Consider the following 18,388-nt stretch of genomic DNA (forward strand, 5'->3'; position numbering starts at 1 on the left):
AAACATGATGAAGACCCTTTTCTTCATCCCAACAAGCATCTAATGTTGTATTATCACAATGTTGTATTATCACATCACAGCCATACCTTGAGATATCTCCCCACAAGTAGGAAAAGCAACCATGAACCTAAAGAAAGAAAAGAATGAATTATTTTAAGTTAACATCTGTTGAGACTCTGACAAGATTTAAGGAGGACATGCTGAAAGGCTCTAAAAAAGCAGACAATATCAGCCCCATATGATGACTGTATTCATCAGATATCTCAGCCTCTCTCCAAAGACCGATTTGTTTGTTTGTTTCTGTGTCAGCATACTAGCTGCCCCTAGCATGGGCCAGGGATAAACAAGTTTTAAGGCAATTGAAGGTTGCATTCCCCGTCCCATGATGCAAGATTACATCTTTGCATTTATTTTGCATTAATATTTCCTCTGATCGAAACCCTTGTGCCAGTTTTGTTTTCTGGATTGAGAAAAGTGAGGAATGCAAGTGCACACTAAGGTTAACTGTAAAATACAGTTGTACCTTGGAAGTCAAACGGAATCTGTTCCAGAAGTCCGTTCGACTTCCAAAATGTTTGGAAATCCAAATGCGGCTTCCGATTGGCTGCAGGAAGCTCTGTCAGATGTTCAGCTTCCCAAAATAACCAGAACAGTCACTTCTGGGTTTGCAGCGTTCAGGAGCTGAAATGTTTGGGAACTAAGCTGTTCGAAAATCAAGGTATGACTGTACACAATTATCTGCTTCAAATCTGTGCTTTAATTATGTGGGAGAGAGCTTTGGGAGGAATTCAACATAACCGTAAGAAGATTGCTCTGTCACTGAAAGCATTTCTGTTTTTCTGATGGAAGGATCTCCTCTTTCTCCTCTGCTGTGCACCAGTGGCATAGTGTGGGGGGTGCAGGGGGGGCCGGCCGCACCGGGCGCAACATCTGGGGGTTAGGGTTAGGGGGTGCAAATCCACGGGTTAGGGGGCGCAAACCCATGGGTTAGGGGGTGGAAATTACTTGCGTTGCCCTGGGTGCTGACAACCCACGCTACGCCACTGCTGTGCACTGCTCTGGAGCTGCTACCATGGCCTAACAGGTTACTCCAATATGTGTGTGACATTAACATTCAGATGAAGTCTCTAGTGCCTCATCCTCTGTGCTGTTTCTATAGGAGAGTTCAGTGCCGGTGTGTGTGTGTGGAGAAACAAAAGTCCATCTATGATAATCATACACAAACATGTTCCATTATGCTCCTTTCCCATAGGCACTGTTTCTGAACTGTACTTACCAATGTTTATTACTCACAGCTATTGTAAAGGGATGTAGACTTAGTATGCCGAAACTGTACATGCCAATAAACAACTGAACAAGCAATTGACAGACGTTATACTTTACTGCCTGTTTTTGTACAAGTGTGCAAGGTCAAAGGATGTTAGGCGCCAAGTTCTTACCTTTTTGTTCTCACTGTTGCATTTAGGTCCAACATATTCCATTTCCACCCGAGTTTCGATTTTTGGCAATCTGTATCCTGATTTCCAGCTCTTTCCCTCCATTGCTGGGAATTTAGTATTTACACATTTGCTTCCATATTGTTTTGTTAGAAATGTCCTTTTGCGCATGTTTGCATATATTGCTGAATCAGACTTCTATTTCTTTGCCAGGTGTGCTCTTTAAAAAAGCCTGATGCCGTCAAAGCATAAACGATCCAGTGCTGCTTGCTATCAACGTTAGGAGTTTTATCTTCTAAATGCCTTTTGCCTGAATGGCTTTCCATTATCTCAGAACCAAAACAGAATGGTTGGTAACAACAAAGTTGCATTTGTTCATATTCTGTTAGGTTGACTGCTCGTGAAAAAGGAATAGGGCTTTGTTATATTTATTCCAAACCAAGTCAACAAAGGCCTTCTACCATAAACACACATTTACCAAGCAATGAAAAGCCATATTTGGTAAAACACACCTACTTGTACCTACTTTGTAACCGTTTGTATAGCTGTTCAGAAAGCGTAGAAGCTTTTTCTCATATGGCTAGCAGTGAAAAGTAAACAGGAAATCAAAGGTAAGGTATCTAAACTGTAAATTTCTCCAAAACCATTGGAAAAGTGAAGTGAGAACATTTGTTTGAATGGCTGCAATCTGCTAAGCGTGTTTACTGGGAAGTACATTTACCTCAGATCAATGGGATTCCTTCCAAGTAAACAGTTATAAAAGTTGTATAAAATAGCATTTCCATTTATGGCCAAATGATGCGGCTGAAGCTAATAGTATTTATCATGTCAAATAAGCTGGCAATTTTTAATGCATAAAGTCACACATTATGATAGTACACTTGAATGGCAGACCAGAATATCAGGGTAAATTGCTAATCTGAGTGAAGGTTTTTCCCCACACACGGACACAGGACTTCTTATATGGATAATAACTAGCCAATATCACAGAGACAGACTTCTATGATGCTGCTTCATTCATGTTTGTGATTTACAACACTTTTATGGCTTTTGTTGAAGGAGTAAAAAAGTTTGCAGAACTAATATGGCACTGGCAAGAGCCAGCTCTACAGAAAACCACCTTTTTATCTTACATTTATCAAGAGCAGAGGTGAAATAATTCAACAAACTTCATGATTATTAAGGTTACATAGATAAAGTTTAGTTTATTACAATGGTATCCAAATACAGAGCAGCTTTTTTCATGGTGTGATGTGCCAGGATGAATAAAATGAAACAATACCAATCAATTTAGATTGCAAAAAAGAAATATCCCCCCCTTTCAAATGAGGTGAACACTATTTTGAAATGAATTTAGTTTATTAATATGTAAAAAAATAAATCTACAAGAGCAACAGTGCAAACATTTCAGGACTTGCATGGCACAAAAAAATGAAAGTGAGTACAATCAGAGTTATTATACAAAAGGCCCACTCCTTGTTGCAGCAGTGGTTGACGTGTACAGAACAATCAATAGAGTTAAAAACAGATTGCAGTTTAAGCAGGAAGTTGAACTACAGACAATTGGTTCTGTCCTGTATGGTCTTTCTATTTGAGGTGGTGAAGTTATCATTCCTTGTATCTGAAATTTAAAATGAAATAAAATTATAAGCTGCATATACTACTGAGCTATATAAAGAATTTCGTTGACATCTGTGCCTTATCTATATTATTAATGTATTATAGTTTAAGTCAGGGTGCAGATCCAAACTTGGGTCTCCAGCTGCTTTTGGAGTACAGTTCCCATCGTCCCTAACCACTGGTCCTGCTAGGGATGATGGGCATTGTAGTCCAAAAACAGCTGGAGACCCTAGTTTGGGAAACACTGATCTAAGTAAGCACCAATACCAACAAAACAGAATACTCTGGCAATTTATTATTATTATTATCAAGCATTTACACCTATTTACACAGATTTATTCATCCCAACTAAAACCAATGGCCGTAATCAACAGCTAGTTACTTTCTTAATGCCCTTAATATCTATTATCTAAATCCTTGCTCCCTTCTAGCTGCTGAGAGTATTCGGTGTCTTGATAAGACATTATCCCTCCTTTATAGAATTTATGGTTACTAAAGTACTTTGCAAATCCCCAAGACCATTCATATACCGAATCAGTATATTCAGCCAAGATATATGTGAGCCCTTTTAAAGCGCCTTTTGCTTCAGTCTTCACACCATCTGACAGGCAAGCAAGCAAGTCATCCATTAATGATACTTTTCTGTTTTGTCTGAACTGGGAAATGATAGTAAACAGCTTTCAAACAAATCAGGATATTAATCAGACTTCAACCACAGCTACATATCCGGCCTAGTTCTAATGCCATTAACCAGTTGGAAGGAAATGGGAAACAATAGTTAATGGTAGACTTCCTGGTTTGTTCACTCACCCATGCAAAGAGAGGAGTGATGGAGCTGGGTGCACACTCAAATGGCTCATTCATATATTGCCTTATTAATCTCAGATATGGTTGTCCAATATGTTCCACAGAAACTGAACTAGATGGTTTCATCAGGCAAGTCAATTCTTACATTGTTAAAGGATGCATTGTGACTACTGAGTTACAACCCCTCCTTCATGATGATTTGTGGTGTGATTTAGCATGGTGGCATCTGCCCTTTGGAACTCAACTCCCTCCCACTGCATATCAGACAGGTGCCTTTATCCTGGTTGGTATCTGTTCTGGACATGAACCCTTTTTTTAGCTATTTGACCTAAGCCCCTAAATTAACAAATATTACCTCCCTAAAAAAAGCTCAACAACATTGACCTGAACCCCTAATAAAAGGGAGGATCTTTCCTAAAAAAAGTTAAACAAATTTATTGACCTGAATCCCCCTCCCCAAATGGGAGGATTTTCTCTTAAAAAAAGCTCAAGTACTTTAACCTGAACCCCAAGGAAAAGGGGTAGATCACTGCCAGGTTATAATCGTGTGAGTAGATCGTAGTCTCTTGGAAGTTGGACATCCCTGATATAGAGAACTGTTATATATATATGCCATTTTATTGTAAATCACTTTGGCATTCCTCATGATAAATGATTCATAAATGAAATAAATAAGAATTAAAATATCTGATGCAATCCAATCACCCTTTCCAACTTACAACCACGACACATTAATAAAATATACAGATTAGCAGTAGTTCAAGCAGTTTTTTGGTTGTTGTTTTTAAGGATTACACTTACTGTCCACTCTGCATTGTCAGTCTTGGTACATCTTACATTCACTGGTAACCTAAGAACAAAGTCGTTGTAGGAAAGGCCCTGTTCTTTGGACCATTTAAACTTGTTCATTGCATCCATGAAAGACAGGTTTTTGTATTGTTTTGGACTCTTGATAATGAATGGCCAAGTCCTGAATTAAAAGCAAAATGAAACAAAACCCACCATTATTACAATAATAGTACCAAATATTTAGAATGCTGCCTCCCTGAAAGAAAAAAATATTTTTATCTGCTGTGGTATTAATGTATTAATACCAGCAACAACAGAATGACTAATGCATCCATTCTTGTTAATATTTATAATGAAAAGTTCCAATGAGCCAGCCCTTATTGCAGGAAATGCATCCCTTAACCAGGAAATTTGCACCTGAGGCCCTGTCCAACCTATAGAAGAGGGAACTCTATAGAGCAGAGGTTTTCAACCTTTTTGAGTCCATGGCTCCCTTGACCAACTACATTATTTCTGGGTCAGCCCTGTGGGGCTCAGGAGCCCAGTTATATTACCCCTTGCCAGCAGAGCTGGCAGCTTCTCACTCTTTTTTGAACACCCTCCCTTGTAGAATGTTCCTTCAACTTCCTCTCCCCTCCCCTCTACTTGGGAGTCCTCTGGGCAGTTGCTGTTGCCACTCCTGGTCTCTGAGCTGCCCCCCTGTCCCACAGGGGCCTGGGAAGAGGATGTCCCCAGCCTTGGTGGCCCAATGGAGACTGGCTAAAGGTGAATGTGAGGCTACCGCCTAACCTTGGGAGGCAGCAGGTTCTGCTGGGCCTGCATGGTGGAAAGACTCCCTTTCAGCACTGGGCACTCAGCTCCCAGGTGGGCCTTGCATACAGCAAGAACAAGAAAGGCTAGTGCACCACCTGTCTGCCTGGCCTCCCACTTGCCTGTCCATTCCCAACAGCAAGGGCTGGTGGAGCAGCTGGCTGGGCTCCCTTGCCTGCTTGCATGTTTACTCTGAGGTCGCCTCAGCTCCTGGCAACCAGCACCCCCTAGCCAGCCCCAGAGGCACCAGGAGCTTGCAGCCAGGGCTGCTGCAACAAACAGCTGCACAAGCCTTTGGGAGGCAGAGACATGAGAGAGCATGAGAAGAGGGAGCGAAGGAAAGAGGGACAGAGGCCAGTGTTGCTCGTGGCCCCCTGGCCATCCTTCAAGGCACCCCAGGGTGCCATGGCACACTGGTTGAAAACCACTGCTCTAGAGCATGCGAAGCATGGTGCATCTCGCCCACACCTCCAAATTTTAATACATTGATTATGTTAAGTATTACGTATCTTAAGGACTGCCTTCTCTCCCATTAGGGATATAACAATGAGTGATATATCAAATGCAATATATAGTTTTGCACGACCTCAGCCTATGAAACCACCTTGCTTACCTCACTGGTCTGTATATTTCTTTAACGCCAATAAACTGAAGTTGTTCCATTATGTCTGGGATACTTGCACATCGGGTAAGATTTATTCTTGGATAATACAGAAGGTAGGATAGGCACATTTCATTTCTGGTGCTAAGACCACCCTAAAAATGTGAACAAATCAACAATACACACTTCAGGATTTTTTTCAGATCTCTTGGTACCTTTGTTGAGGCTTTATCGAGAATGTTTCCTAAAATTACTCCTCTTCTTATCAATAATCTTAGGAAAATGCAAATAATGTCCAAAGCAAGGGCAGCAAATAAAACTATAAACTGTATTAATGGCACCCAAGCCATTGTTTATTTGTTTGCTGAGTGTGAAACTTTTATTCTTTTCTTACTGCAGCTGAAGTAAAACAGTAGATGGATTATTCATAACAGGTGCTGCCAGATGACTGCAAAAGTTTTTTTAAAAAAATAAAAAATCTTTCTTCTAGAAGCCTTCCTGCTGTGCTGTTTTTTTCTGAACTAGGACTGTGTGTGCAAATTTCAGAAAGGTAGTGTTGACAGACAATTCAGTCCTAGAATCTAAGCTTCTCTGCTTGTTCCCAAACCTGACTACTACTGCCCTCTGGTGTTACCTCTGTATATCCATCATGGTTGCTGCTGCTGCTGCCACTATGTACATAAAACACTAAAAGGATGGCAAGAAAAAGGAGTAGCAGTTAAGGATATAGGACACAGGGCATGTGGCAAAGCCCACTGCCCAAATAACCTTGTTCTCTGTACCCTCAAAGTAAAAGTTGGATTTTGTGGCCCCAAACCCACAAGTAAATAACAGAGCCTTAATATGGTACATACAAGCTAACCAAAAAGTATGCTAAAGGAAGGTTCATATCTTATTTGCTGTGTGCCATACAAATGACCCACGGAGGTGAGACTTATGTCTCAATTATGTCCCAATGGCAATGAGATCATTGTAATATATAAAGCATTGTTCTTGAATATTAGATTGGGTCTATTATGGTACACTAAAATTATAGGCAGCAAAGAGGGCCAGATGCAATTTCTCTGGCATCAGAAGTAAATCTGCTTTATAAGTTTAATAGATCACCTACAGCAAAGCTCTAGCAGCCTTGCAGCTATCTGCCAAGAGTACCTAAATGCCTCAAAACAACATTTCCTGCAACATTTTTATCTGAAGACATTTTCATTCTGCCATGTCATGAAGTTTCTTACCCAAGTCATATGTGATCGATTTAGGGTACTGTAATGACATTCAGTGACCAGATTATCTCCCTGAAACACAACATTTAAGGCAAACACTGTTACAAATGATAATGTTTAAGTCATTTTTTTGGTGATCGTTTTAAAATATCTTAAAAGTTTTGAGAAATTGAGTTTTAATATTTTGATTTTTGAAGATGTAGAGGGTAGGCTGAAATTTTATTTTGTGCCACATGGCATTTATATTTATCAGTAAAAGCATATGTAACAATTTGTTAAAAGGAACTGTAAAATACATTGTAACACAGATTCCAGTTTTCACTGTTTCTTAGAAACTCTTCTGCTGTGAGTGGCTCTGCGCCACCCATTCAGGGGCAACGAGCCAATGAGACACTGAGGTGGCCAGCTGGTTCCGCCCTCCTGCGCACCTGGGACTGGGCAACTGGGGAGGCGCCGGCCGGATCTTTGCACCCCAGTGCCGCATATGCTTAAGACAGCCCTGAGTGGAGTGGCAAATCCCTCTCACTGGATCATGGGCAGAAATGAATTATTTAAGCCAGGAGGTAGTAACGCTTTTAGTTTGTAACTTCACCAGCAGGTTCATGCAAAACTCTAGAAAGTAGTTGCCCCGAATGAAGACAGAAAAGGCAAAATACTCTGCCCTGCTAAATTTAATTGTCTGCCAGAAAAGCAAGACCTGTGATACTATTCCCAGAAAGGACATTCATAGGTAAGAATATAATATTTTTCCTCTGATCAAGGGCAAGTTGATGCATGCACCTTGCTTGCAAGCAATGTAGCAAAGTGGCATCTTTGGAAAAGAGTTCCTGAACAGCCAAGTTCAACTCTTCCCTGCAGACCCACACCAAGGTCTTCACAATAATCCTGAGAGACAGTAACTGACCCAGTGTCAGCCAGCGAGCTTCAGGTATAGGTCCCATGGAACCCAACATAACTTACTCCTGTGTAAACATGGAAATGATTGGCCTGCTCAGCTGCACACTTTCTTGGGAGTATGGGTCATAAAACTCAATGGAAGTTATATCTAAATAGACATGCAAGGGATTGTGTCAGTAACACAGCAGGCTGCGCCTTGGAACCAGTAAGTCTGCTACGTTCCTGCAATCTGACTGGGGGCACACGAGGCACAACTGGGTTAGGGATAGGGATGAGTTGTGCCTCTCATCTAGATGGATTCTGTTCTCAGTGGCATCCAATGAATGATATATACATTACTGTGGAAGCACATCATGGGCTGAGAAAGATAGAAACTGGGACATTAAATGCATATGTTAAGTGGGCCTGTGAGGCATATGTGGCTGAGAGCTCATTCGAATGTACTTGCATACAGCCAGTCTAGTCACCACCACACAAGGATTAAACATTTTGTAGGTCACTGCAGATACTTCTAAATATTCATTTGCAATAGTGTGGGAAAAGCTTAATACTGCGAGGAGTGGTAGTAGCAGAACAAAACAGCTGCCCAAAGCAGGCAGATAACTTTTGGAGGATTATAAAGTGGCCAGCACATGCCCAGTGGTCATGTTTATGAATCTTAATACTGTTATTATTGGGGACAATAATGACAACACTTCTCAATCAATGACACTAGGGTCATCTATATGCCACTGCATGATCTCTCTCTCTCTCTTGATATCTCTTTTGTTATTTAGTAGTCTATTTGGGAGCTTAGAAGCAAGTTGACTATTTGAAGTAATATTTGATCTCCCCACAATAAGAAAGTTGCTACAGGCAGCAAATTTTCCATGTTTGCAAATGCATAACAGTATTTGTCATGACTAGCCATCCTCAGAGCCCTGAGGTCTATCAGACAGGCTGCAACTGACAAATGCTGACAGATTTATATGGTGAGGAGCCTTTCAGTCTCAAGTTTCTGCAACTAATATTTAACTCTTATGGCAACCCAAAGTTCTTATCAGTAACAAAAACAGCAACAGCCCAAAGGAAAAGCTTATCTTAAACAGAACATCAGTTTAGAATGAAAGGCTGTGAACAGTGAATTAGGAATTGAAAAAAACCAAGACCTCGAAAATGATTCATGCAAGTAAACATTAGGTTCATTGGAATATGAAGTAATAACTTCTACTGATAAGCCACAGCACAAGACGTGCAAATATATGTAATTGTAGCCTAATTACCCTTCTTTAACAAGACATGCTGATTTGGGGTGGGGCCATGACTGGGGAGAGAAGTGAGGAGGAGGGGGGCTTAACCTGTCATTTCTCTACTCCAAATGGAAGCTTCTCTTTCCCTTCCCCCATCCCTGCATGGAACAAAATGTGTGTTTTGCAATGGCAAACATGAACTTTTGGTCCATGCTGTTGAGGAGGAAAAATGGGGGACAGCTCAGCTTGGAGAAATGGCAAAATGGCAAAAGTATTATTAAATGAAAGAAGCACTGATTCCTACTGGCAAGATGGTCCTTTCTTCTTTCAGATACTGAAACTCCTGGAAGTTGAAGTCAAACTCATCATCATAGGCCAGAAGTTCCTGCTCGTCACCCTTGCGGAAATGACGCATCCTTATACCTCTACCAGCAAGGTGTGCATGGAGGAGCACTGCAAACACATTAATTCCACTTGGCCTCTCAGCATCCAGGGCCTGAAAAGGACCAGTGAAACTTATCAGATTACCACAGAGGGTGAGAGGACATTCAGTATTAGAAGAGCATATAGACTGCATTGTAATATGCTTACAAAAGCCATTATCCCCTCACCACACACACACACTGTAGACAGAATGTTAAAATAATTCCTGCACACATAAGAATTTATTCCTTTTCAAAATAATAATTTTAAGGCAGAGACAGTCCTACAAAAGGGAAAAAGAAAGAATCCTTTAAAAAACCTCACAGCAGAAACCATGGAAGCATGTGTAGATTTACAGAGCAGTAATTCAAGTTGTCAGCTTAGTCACTGTCCTATGATGGCTGACCAGCAGAACAGACTTTCGAGCTGCTTTTGCTTTCCTTAAAACACTCAGATGTTTGCAAGGTGGGGAGGGGGAGTTTTGGGAGCTAGAAAATTAAGCAAACTCAGTCTTTAATCACCTCAACTATTCCTGCTTTGTAAGTTCTCACATCCCATCTCAACAGCCCTTCCAGACCAGTCTATTCCCTCCCTCCATGAGTTTCCAAACACAATATTATTCAGTATTTTAAATAGCATGGTTCGTTCATTGTTTTGCATATGTGCCATTTATTGAAAGTGGAACTCTCTTCCCCAAGAAAACAGCAAAGCACTGTCAATATTTTGAATAGACTATATTTGCCCAGCTGCCAGAAAACTGGTAACAAAGCTCTACAGAATGAAAGTCAGAGTTATTAACTGTAGGTCAGTTTTAAAGCACATTCTGTAAGATCAGCAGGAGAAGAAAAATAAAGATCAAGTATTTCTTTTACTATTTCCTGTTCTATTTTCATTTGATTTTATTTAACAACTTGCATGCTGCTGTCAGGGATCCAAAGGAATGGTATATGTGCCCTAGAGTTAACTTGGATTCAGGAGTTTGACTTTTTGCTTCCTCATTACAACTGTTGAAGAGACAGGTCAATTTTAATTACAGTGCAAAGGGTTTTTCAGCAGAGAAAAATGAAGTTAAAAGGCTGAGCTACACGTGCAGTTCTGTCTCATGTGCACACAAACCATCTTTTGATCCTGGACCTACTGTACTGCAAATGTCTGTATAGTAATGACTGTATCAGTAGCCACTAGTTCCTTCAGAAGAAAGCAATTCAAATGTGCTATTTTCAGATAATGCAAAGAATCACAATGAATTGTGCAAGGCATGAGACATACTTCCTCTAGGCATTCCAAAGTGCAGTGACCCTCTGATGTGAATTCTGGCATGCCCGGTGGGATGTTGTGGAAGAGGCTGACCCAGAGACCTGCTTCAATAACTCCAGCATCGTAGCTCCTTAAATCTGGGGTATAAAATAGCCTCAGCCCAGAGTTATCTATCATTCCTGAGAACAAAAGAGCAATTGTCAGAAGCAGCCATAAATCAACATAAAGTATCCTATCGGGTTTTTTTTAAAGTCGCTTTGGGACCCACTTGTCAAGTTTATGCAAGAAAGTAATGCAAGGGAGAACCTGTGCTTAAGACTGGTCAAAGGGGGTCACAAAACTGGGAAAGCTGTAAATAAGGTCTTGTCACAAGAAAGTGGTTAATTAGAGCAGGCTGACTTCTGTACTTTTCTGACCTGAACAAAAAAATAATGTACGCATCTGTGTTCCTTGTAAGGCCTTTCCAAATAGCCACTCTAGCACAATAAACACATAGTTATCACTCTGTTGTTGTGGGGTATTATCTAAGTGTCTCTCTCCACCACTCGCACCAAGGAAGCACATCTGAACTGGCAAGCACTTAAGATGCAGTATTCATCAAGGGTGTGGAGGGATGGATCCTTCTGTAATGATCTGGAGTTCTGTCAGGGATATTTATTTGATAGTATTTGGTAAGGCTGATCACGAGCAACTCTTTTCTGTCCCATGTTCTCTCCATTTTGTGATGTTTTTTAAATTTTATTTATTCCTTCTTATATATAAAACATACATATAACAGCACATATAACAGTGGTGGACAAAGGTAAGTCAGGATCTTGGGGTGATTTCTGGCAGATCAGCAAAACTTTCTGAATCCCAATTGTTTAACAATAGCAACACTAACATACCTTTTTTTTTTTTTTAAAAAAAGATAGTTTGCCAAAACAAATATTTTCTTTCCTGAGTGGAGGAATCAGGACTTGATTGGTATGTAAAAGGATTGTAAGAACAGTTCTGGTCCTAAAAAAAAAAATTATTTGGCTGAACATGTTTAATTTAATGATAATAATGTGCCAATTAAGACATCCTGGTCCTAAATTCTAAGCGTACAGAAGTTTGCCTGTGCCATCATTTTGATCTGAGTCTAGTTTGGGAATCTTAAAATTATGCTTAAATAAACGTAGATCCATCATGAGTGAAGTTTACCTTTTCCCTGATACATAGGACCATAAGTGAGGGGTTTTGTTTTCTGTTAAGCTATTGTTTAATTTGCTATACTCAGTAAAAGTTAGGACTGAAGCCCAGGTCCCACTTCTTTCAATATTAACACCCTTTGATGAACTATATCTATAAAAAAGGGGGGCTGTCCAATACAATTGTGATTTTAAAGGAATAACAAAATTAACAAATCAGCAACGCTAGGAGACAGAAGCAATCATTTTGTCTATGGTGAGCTGATTTCAACAAATCTCTGCAGTATTTTTCCACTTTCGTAATATGACAGGACAGACAGTAAAGTGTAGTTGGCTATCAGCATCACTGCATGTCTTATCACAGTTTGTCTTATGAAATATCTTATCTTTTCTGGTTCAGACAGCCCTTTCTCATTATTATGAATCTTTTAAAATCTAAGACTTTAAAGTTTTTAAGTGGCTAATTGTTGTTTGGATTTTTCTTGTCTTTTAACATGCTACGAGCTGTTTTGAGTGGAGCTAATCTCTCCCAGCCACTGTGCAAGAGAGTCAGCCAGACAGCCAGTCTCGGAGTAAATCCCAAGTCCCTCCCTCCTCAGTCAAGTAGCTCCTCGTAGTATCAAGATAGTATCTGCAAGGTCCTTGTTACCCTAGACAGACAGGTCAAGTTGGAAGTATGGAGAACCCAGTTGCACAACACACCCAGACAGGTGAGGAAGCATTTGTTTTGGAAAGGAAAACTACTCAGCACATGCTCAGAGGCAGTCAGCCTATGTGCCAGAATTTCTGTAAATCAACATTTACAAAAACTGATGGAAGCTTCCAAACTTGGTTATACGTCACCCAGAGGTTGCCTTGTTTGGGTGACTGATGCAATAAATAAACAATTGTATTATTCCCCCCCCCCCCACACAATATGTTGATAACTAAAACAGTACAGCTTCAAAATTTCATTCAAATGTTGATCTGTAAAAAGTCAAAATGACTTTGATGCCATGCAAAAATATTACCACCCATCACATCTTTAAGAGATTCAGAAGTAAAAGATGTGCATTTTTCCCCAATATTTTGGTGAAAAAGTTTGTCCTTTTGAAATTCAGATTAAGTTGTGCAGTGCAAAAAGAGGGGCTGCAATTTCACATAAATACTGTACCTGGAAGTAAAGCATATACTTTGTACTGAAGCATATGTCAACCTGTGCTTCCATGTACAGTATTTCAAACATTGCGTTCTCCACGTGAATATGGGCAAGAGCTAGGACAAGCCCAGGATGTTCACAAAGAAGATTATCATCAGCACTGACACTTTAAGAAAAAGTGGGATTTCATTCCCTGTTAGCTGTTTCATTTTCTGGGATGAGCAGGCTAGGAAGCCAATGCATTTGGCATATTTTACTAATTTAGAAAGTTAAAAAGTAGTTAAGAAACATACCCTCCATGTATGATGGGTTGTCATAATGAACTTCCATAAGCACATACTGAGGATCTGATGCTGTCCCGATAGATAAGCCAACATGAGGAGGATATGTAAAGCCCTAGAATTTGAAACATGCAAACACAATTAACCAGGTTCTACCAAAAGTTCTAATAATTTAGTTTGGAACGTATTTCAGCCTCATATGTCAACTAGAGAAAATGGCAGATCCCTTAGGACTGACACTTACCAGAAATTGCTGATACTAAATATATCTATGTCTGCATGTAAACATGCAGTAATTTGGGGGTTTTGTGTACCTTTTGTGTATATTTCGTATTTTTTTACTATACATACATTTGCTCCCATCATTCTACCAAAGGGGAAAACTGGTACTGATACTTGGACCTTGTTTACCTCCTTTCCTTATCTGTTGTTGGCCAAAGTGTAATGAAGGTGTATCACTATCAGACACTATAGGAACAAGCTTAGGATCAGTGTACTGTATGGTTGGACAGTGTTCTCGAAGCTACAAACATGAGTCTGACCAAACTACGGGAGACAGTGGGAGAAAGGAGTGCCTGGCGTGCTCTGGTCCATGGGGTCACAAAGAGTTGGACACGACTAAACGACTAAACAACAACAACTGTATTCCAAATTCATAGATTTATAGCCTGCCTTTCAATGCATACAAAGATTTCAATGCATTTTAAAGAACAATGTAATTTTTAATTTTTAAAGAACAACCAACAGCTAAAATTCTTCAAGCACATCACATTAATCAATCAAAAATGCAGACTACGGTAAAAACACTTGTCAGTTTTCCTAAAAACACCAGCAATGATCAAGGCACATATATTCCACTAAGGAGAGAGCTCTGCCCTACACCCTCAGATTTCCCAACTGGAATTTCCCAATATTGGATCATTTTTTTCTTAATCTAGGCTGAGTTTATACAGATTTATACCACAGGAATCATATTATTCTGAGTAATGACATATAATTTTAAAATTATTCATTGTTGTCTCTTGTTTACCTTGGAAAAATTCTCAGAATACAGAAATGTGCTCAACAGCTAGATTTAATGTTGATGGTATTTAACCATCCTGAGACCAAGTTCAATTTGTTCCATGTAACAATTTTTGGCTCAACAAGACTCTGGCAGCTGGGCTTTAGATTTCATCATGTTCAATACAGGCAACAACTTAGAGAATGTACATCAATCATGACTAATTTAAGTCCTACTGATTTCAATGGACTTCTGCTGCCAGAGTTCATTAGGTGAATTCTGCCCATAGTGTCTATTAGCAAAATAAGTTACAAAAACCATATATCTTACCTCTCCTCCAATGGCCCAGGCAAAAATGACTGTTTCACAGGTGAGGAATGAATCTGGCATGTTTGGATGATAGCACTCATGACCATAGTCCAATACACTATCATTCAGACTGCTGCTACATTGATAGAGTAGAATGTGATGAACCAAATTTTCATGGCCTTTCTGTATCAATGGTTCAACCTGTTAATGTAATAAAAGTCAATGAATTTAATACTGTTTTATCTTAGCAAATGTTAACAGCATTTGAAGAAGCAGGCCCCAGTCTAAATAGCTACAATCACAATTATATATTAAAGATATCATGAAAACGTTTAAATCATTTTGTGAAAAATTACACATCTGACTTGATGTTTGGTTTGCCCTGACTTGGTGTTTGGTTTGCAGATTATTCATGTGCCTTACACATTGGGAGGGATCATAACTCAATTGTAGATTATACAGTTTGCATGAATTATTTTTCAGGTTCCATCCCTGTTTGTTAGCTAAGGCCAACCCATCTAACCAGAATGTTCTCTTCTCCCATCCTGAAGACCTCCTGGATATGCATACTTCCATTCTGCAAGTATGGGAAAAGAATAATAGAATCATAGAATTGTAGAGTTGGAAGGGACCCTGAGGATCATCTAGTCCAACCCCCTGCAAAAAATGAAGAGAGTCTGTGGATACATGTAAAATGGATGGCTGGGGAGTGTGATATGGCACAGCAAAGCATATACTTCTTAATAATATAATTATGTTATACTAAGACAAAACAGCAACAACACAGACTTTTATGGGTATGGTGAACAAGAGCAGGACCTTGATTCATAGTTAAACTGGGGAGGACTTTGAGTAAGGCCTCCTCGCTGCTTTATTCTGCCCTGTAGGAGCTATCATGGTACCGCGGAAGCGAAATAAAACGACAACCAGTTTTCACACACTGATCATTTCAAAGTAAGTACAGTAAAGATGCAGGGTTGTATCTCAGATTTCTGTAGTTTCCACCATCTTACATGCCCCCATGTAAAAAGGACAGGTGCTCACACTATAACTAGTTTCTGAGCTATCAGAAAAGGGAAGAGTAGAAGCATAAATGAAAGCCGCAGTTACATTGCCCTAAAACCAATGGCAGTTTTTTAAACTGAATGCTACAGTGTAACAATGATGACAAAATCCACTTACTTTTGATACAAATAAAATAAGACGGGAACCAGCAAAAAAGCTAGGAGGATGTTCTATTGATCTCTGCTTGAAATAACGGAGTACTTGCCCAAACGTGTGATACACCCACCTGCCTCTAAAGGACACCGACACCTGCTGTTCTTCTACTCAGAGCTTAAAGCAACAACAACAACAACCTCTCCTTCAAAGCAATGGGTCATCACCAAAGTTGGCAATCCTTTCACTGTCAGTTTCCTAAACATCAATTCAAACAAGTATTCTTTTGTTCAGTTCCCTTTCTATTGAAAAAGAGAATCTTCCAAAAGGTAAACAGTTTATGTATAACGCCCTTCTGCCTTTGCCAGACATTTTGCAGGAGGCTTTGTGGTCTCTCTCTCTCTCTCTCTCTCTCTCTCTCTCTCACACACACACACTCACACACACACACACAGAGAGAGAGAGAGAGAGAGAAACATTCATGAGAAGCATCAGCCCATTAATTTGATAATAATTATATAAGGTGACAAATCACTGTCTTTACAGCTGGACAAGAGGCTGGAAATAACCCCTTAATTATCTGACTTGTGTAAAAATGCATGCAAATATATATTGTAAATATATTTTTCATTACCCATTAAACTATATGGCAGTTACCAAAAAAAAAAAAAAATCCTTGCAAGCTTAAGATGACAAGGGTGAAAATTTCAGGACATAATAAAATGAGACTTTTATCTTACATGCATACATTTTCTTCTACAGAACCTTTTAAATATCTGGTGGTTATATGTTGTGTTTTATGAAATGTACTGTAAGAGCTTTACAGGGCTATCATCCATGAGAAGTATCCAATTCTGACTGATACAGCACTTTTGTCTTTATATATTCAAAGTACACTCAAGAGCAGCACTGAAGCGGGTGAGGAGACAGAATGCAAGCAGCCCTTCTACATTTCTGTTATCTGTGTGGCTATTGCTATCACAGAGCTAGTATGTTGGGGAACTGCTTCCTCCCAATGCTTACTCCACAGGTGTGGTATCAAGAGTATCTCACTGATGCTCTTTGCACACAGACCCATTGCCATGTTGAGCACTTGAGCATTTCCAGTACATGTCAACACCTGCTGCAGAATATGAATGTGTCAAAGACCAATCGCTGTTACTGCACTTCTCCCATGGAAAGAAAGAAGCATAATGAGCCCTGGGCCAGAAAAATATCAGCAGCAATTAAATGTGGCAATGACAAGTGGTTTGAGTGTACACACTTGTGGATGTGTCTATAGGGAAGGCTTGAATATAACAAGAGAGGCATTTGTACCTATTCCAAGGACAGGCCAACTCAGTCTGTACTGAGGACTGAAAGAGCTAGACAGAGCCAAAGACAGGGAAGAACAGGGTCGGATTTAGGTTTGATAAGGCCCTAACCTATTGGAGGTAATGGGGCCCTTTATATGTCCAGCTGTCCTTTGTCAACAACAAATTGTAACTGTTTTTGTGTGTTGAATTTATGCTATATGGTAATTTCTGGACCCAATAGGTATCTAAAGCCATTTGCCACTGCTGCTGTATGGAGGTTTCATTTTATTTGTTGTTTATCTTATATTTTGGAAATGTACATCCAGGGTTTTTTTCCCCTTTAAATTTTTTGGGGGGCCCACAAGAGAGTGGGGCCCAAAGCTGTAGCTTGTTTAGCTTGTATGTAAATCCGGCACTAGGTAAGAATATAATAAGAGCTTGCTGGATCAGGCCAATGGCCTATCTAGTCCAGCCTCCTGTTCTCATAGCAGCCAAACAAATTCTTCCCTTTCCACCCCAGTGGAAATGCCATACTTTCCTTAGCTACCAAAGTAAAAATAAGAGATGGTACAGGGGCAACTATGGAGATTGCTTACACAGCTACTTCCTTCCACAACTCTTATATGCCCTACTAAAATTCAGGTACAGGCTTAGTCCACAATTCTGCCCACACAGCCTCAGGAACAAATCTATTTTGCTATTAGCTCTATTCTTTGCCTTTGCAGAGTTCACTGGGCTTTTCCCTCTACACATCCCAAGGTCCCCTCAGCCAGAGGAATATTTGAAATCAAAAATTGCCATTTGACAACCCTAAGATCGTGACCCCCATCACCGAGAACAGAGGAGTCAGCTCCTTTTTGTCTCTTCATCTTCCTAGGCACATCTTGGGTTATTTATATTATGAGTGCACAGCCAGGGGCATGTGCATTTTATTTACTAGTGC

General features: G+C 39.9%; 1 protein-coding gene across 1 annotated transcript in view; it reads right to left on the minus strand.

The window, feature by feature from the left end:
• Positions 1 to 2,776: 2,776 nt before the first annotated feature.
• The window catches only part of MOXD1 (monooxygenase DBH like 1), a 33,406-nt gene continuing 17,794 nt past the window's right edge, over positions 2,777 to 18,388 (minus strand). The window contains exons 5-12 of the mRNA XM_083731296.1: positions 15,014 to 15,193; positions 13,693 to 13,795; positions 11,102 to 11,268; positions 9,714 to 9,905; positions 7,296 to 7,355; positions 6,076 to 6,218; positions 4,665 to 4,833; positions 2,777 to 3,057 (exon numbers count right to left, since the gene is read on the minus strand). Coding sequence (XP_083587422.1) covers positions 2,893 to 3,057; positions 4,665 to 4,833; positions 6,076 to 6,218; positions 7,296 to 7,355; positions 9,714 to 9,905; positions 11,102 to 11,268; positions 13,693 to 13,795; positions 15,014 to 15,193 — 1,179 coding nt within the window. The 3' untranslated portion in view covers positions 2,777 to 2,892. The remainder of the gene's footprint in view (positions 3,058 to 4,664; positions 4,834 to 6,075; positions 6,219 to 7,295; positions 7,356 to 9,713; positions 9,906 to 11,101; positions 11,269 to 13,692; positions 13,796 to 15,013; positions 15,194 to 18,388) is intronic.

This window comes from Podarcis gaigeae, assembly GCF_964106915.1.
Source record: "Podarcis gaigeae genome assembly, chromosome: 3".
Lineage (NCBI taxonomy): Eukaryota > Metazoa > Chordata > Lepidosauria > Squamata > Lacertidae > Podarcis > Podarcis gaigeae.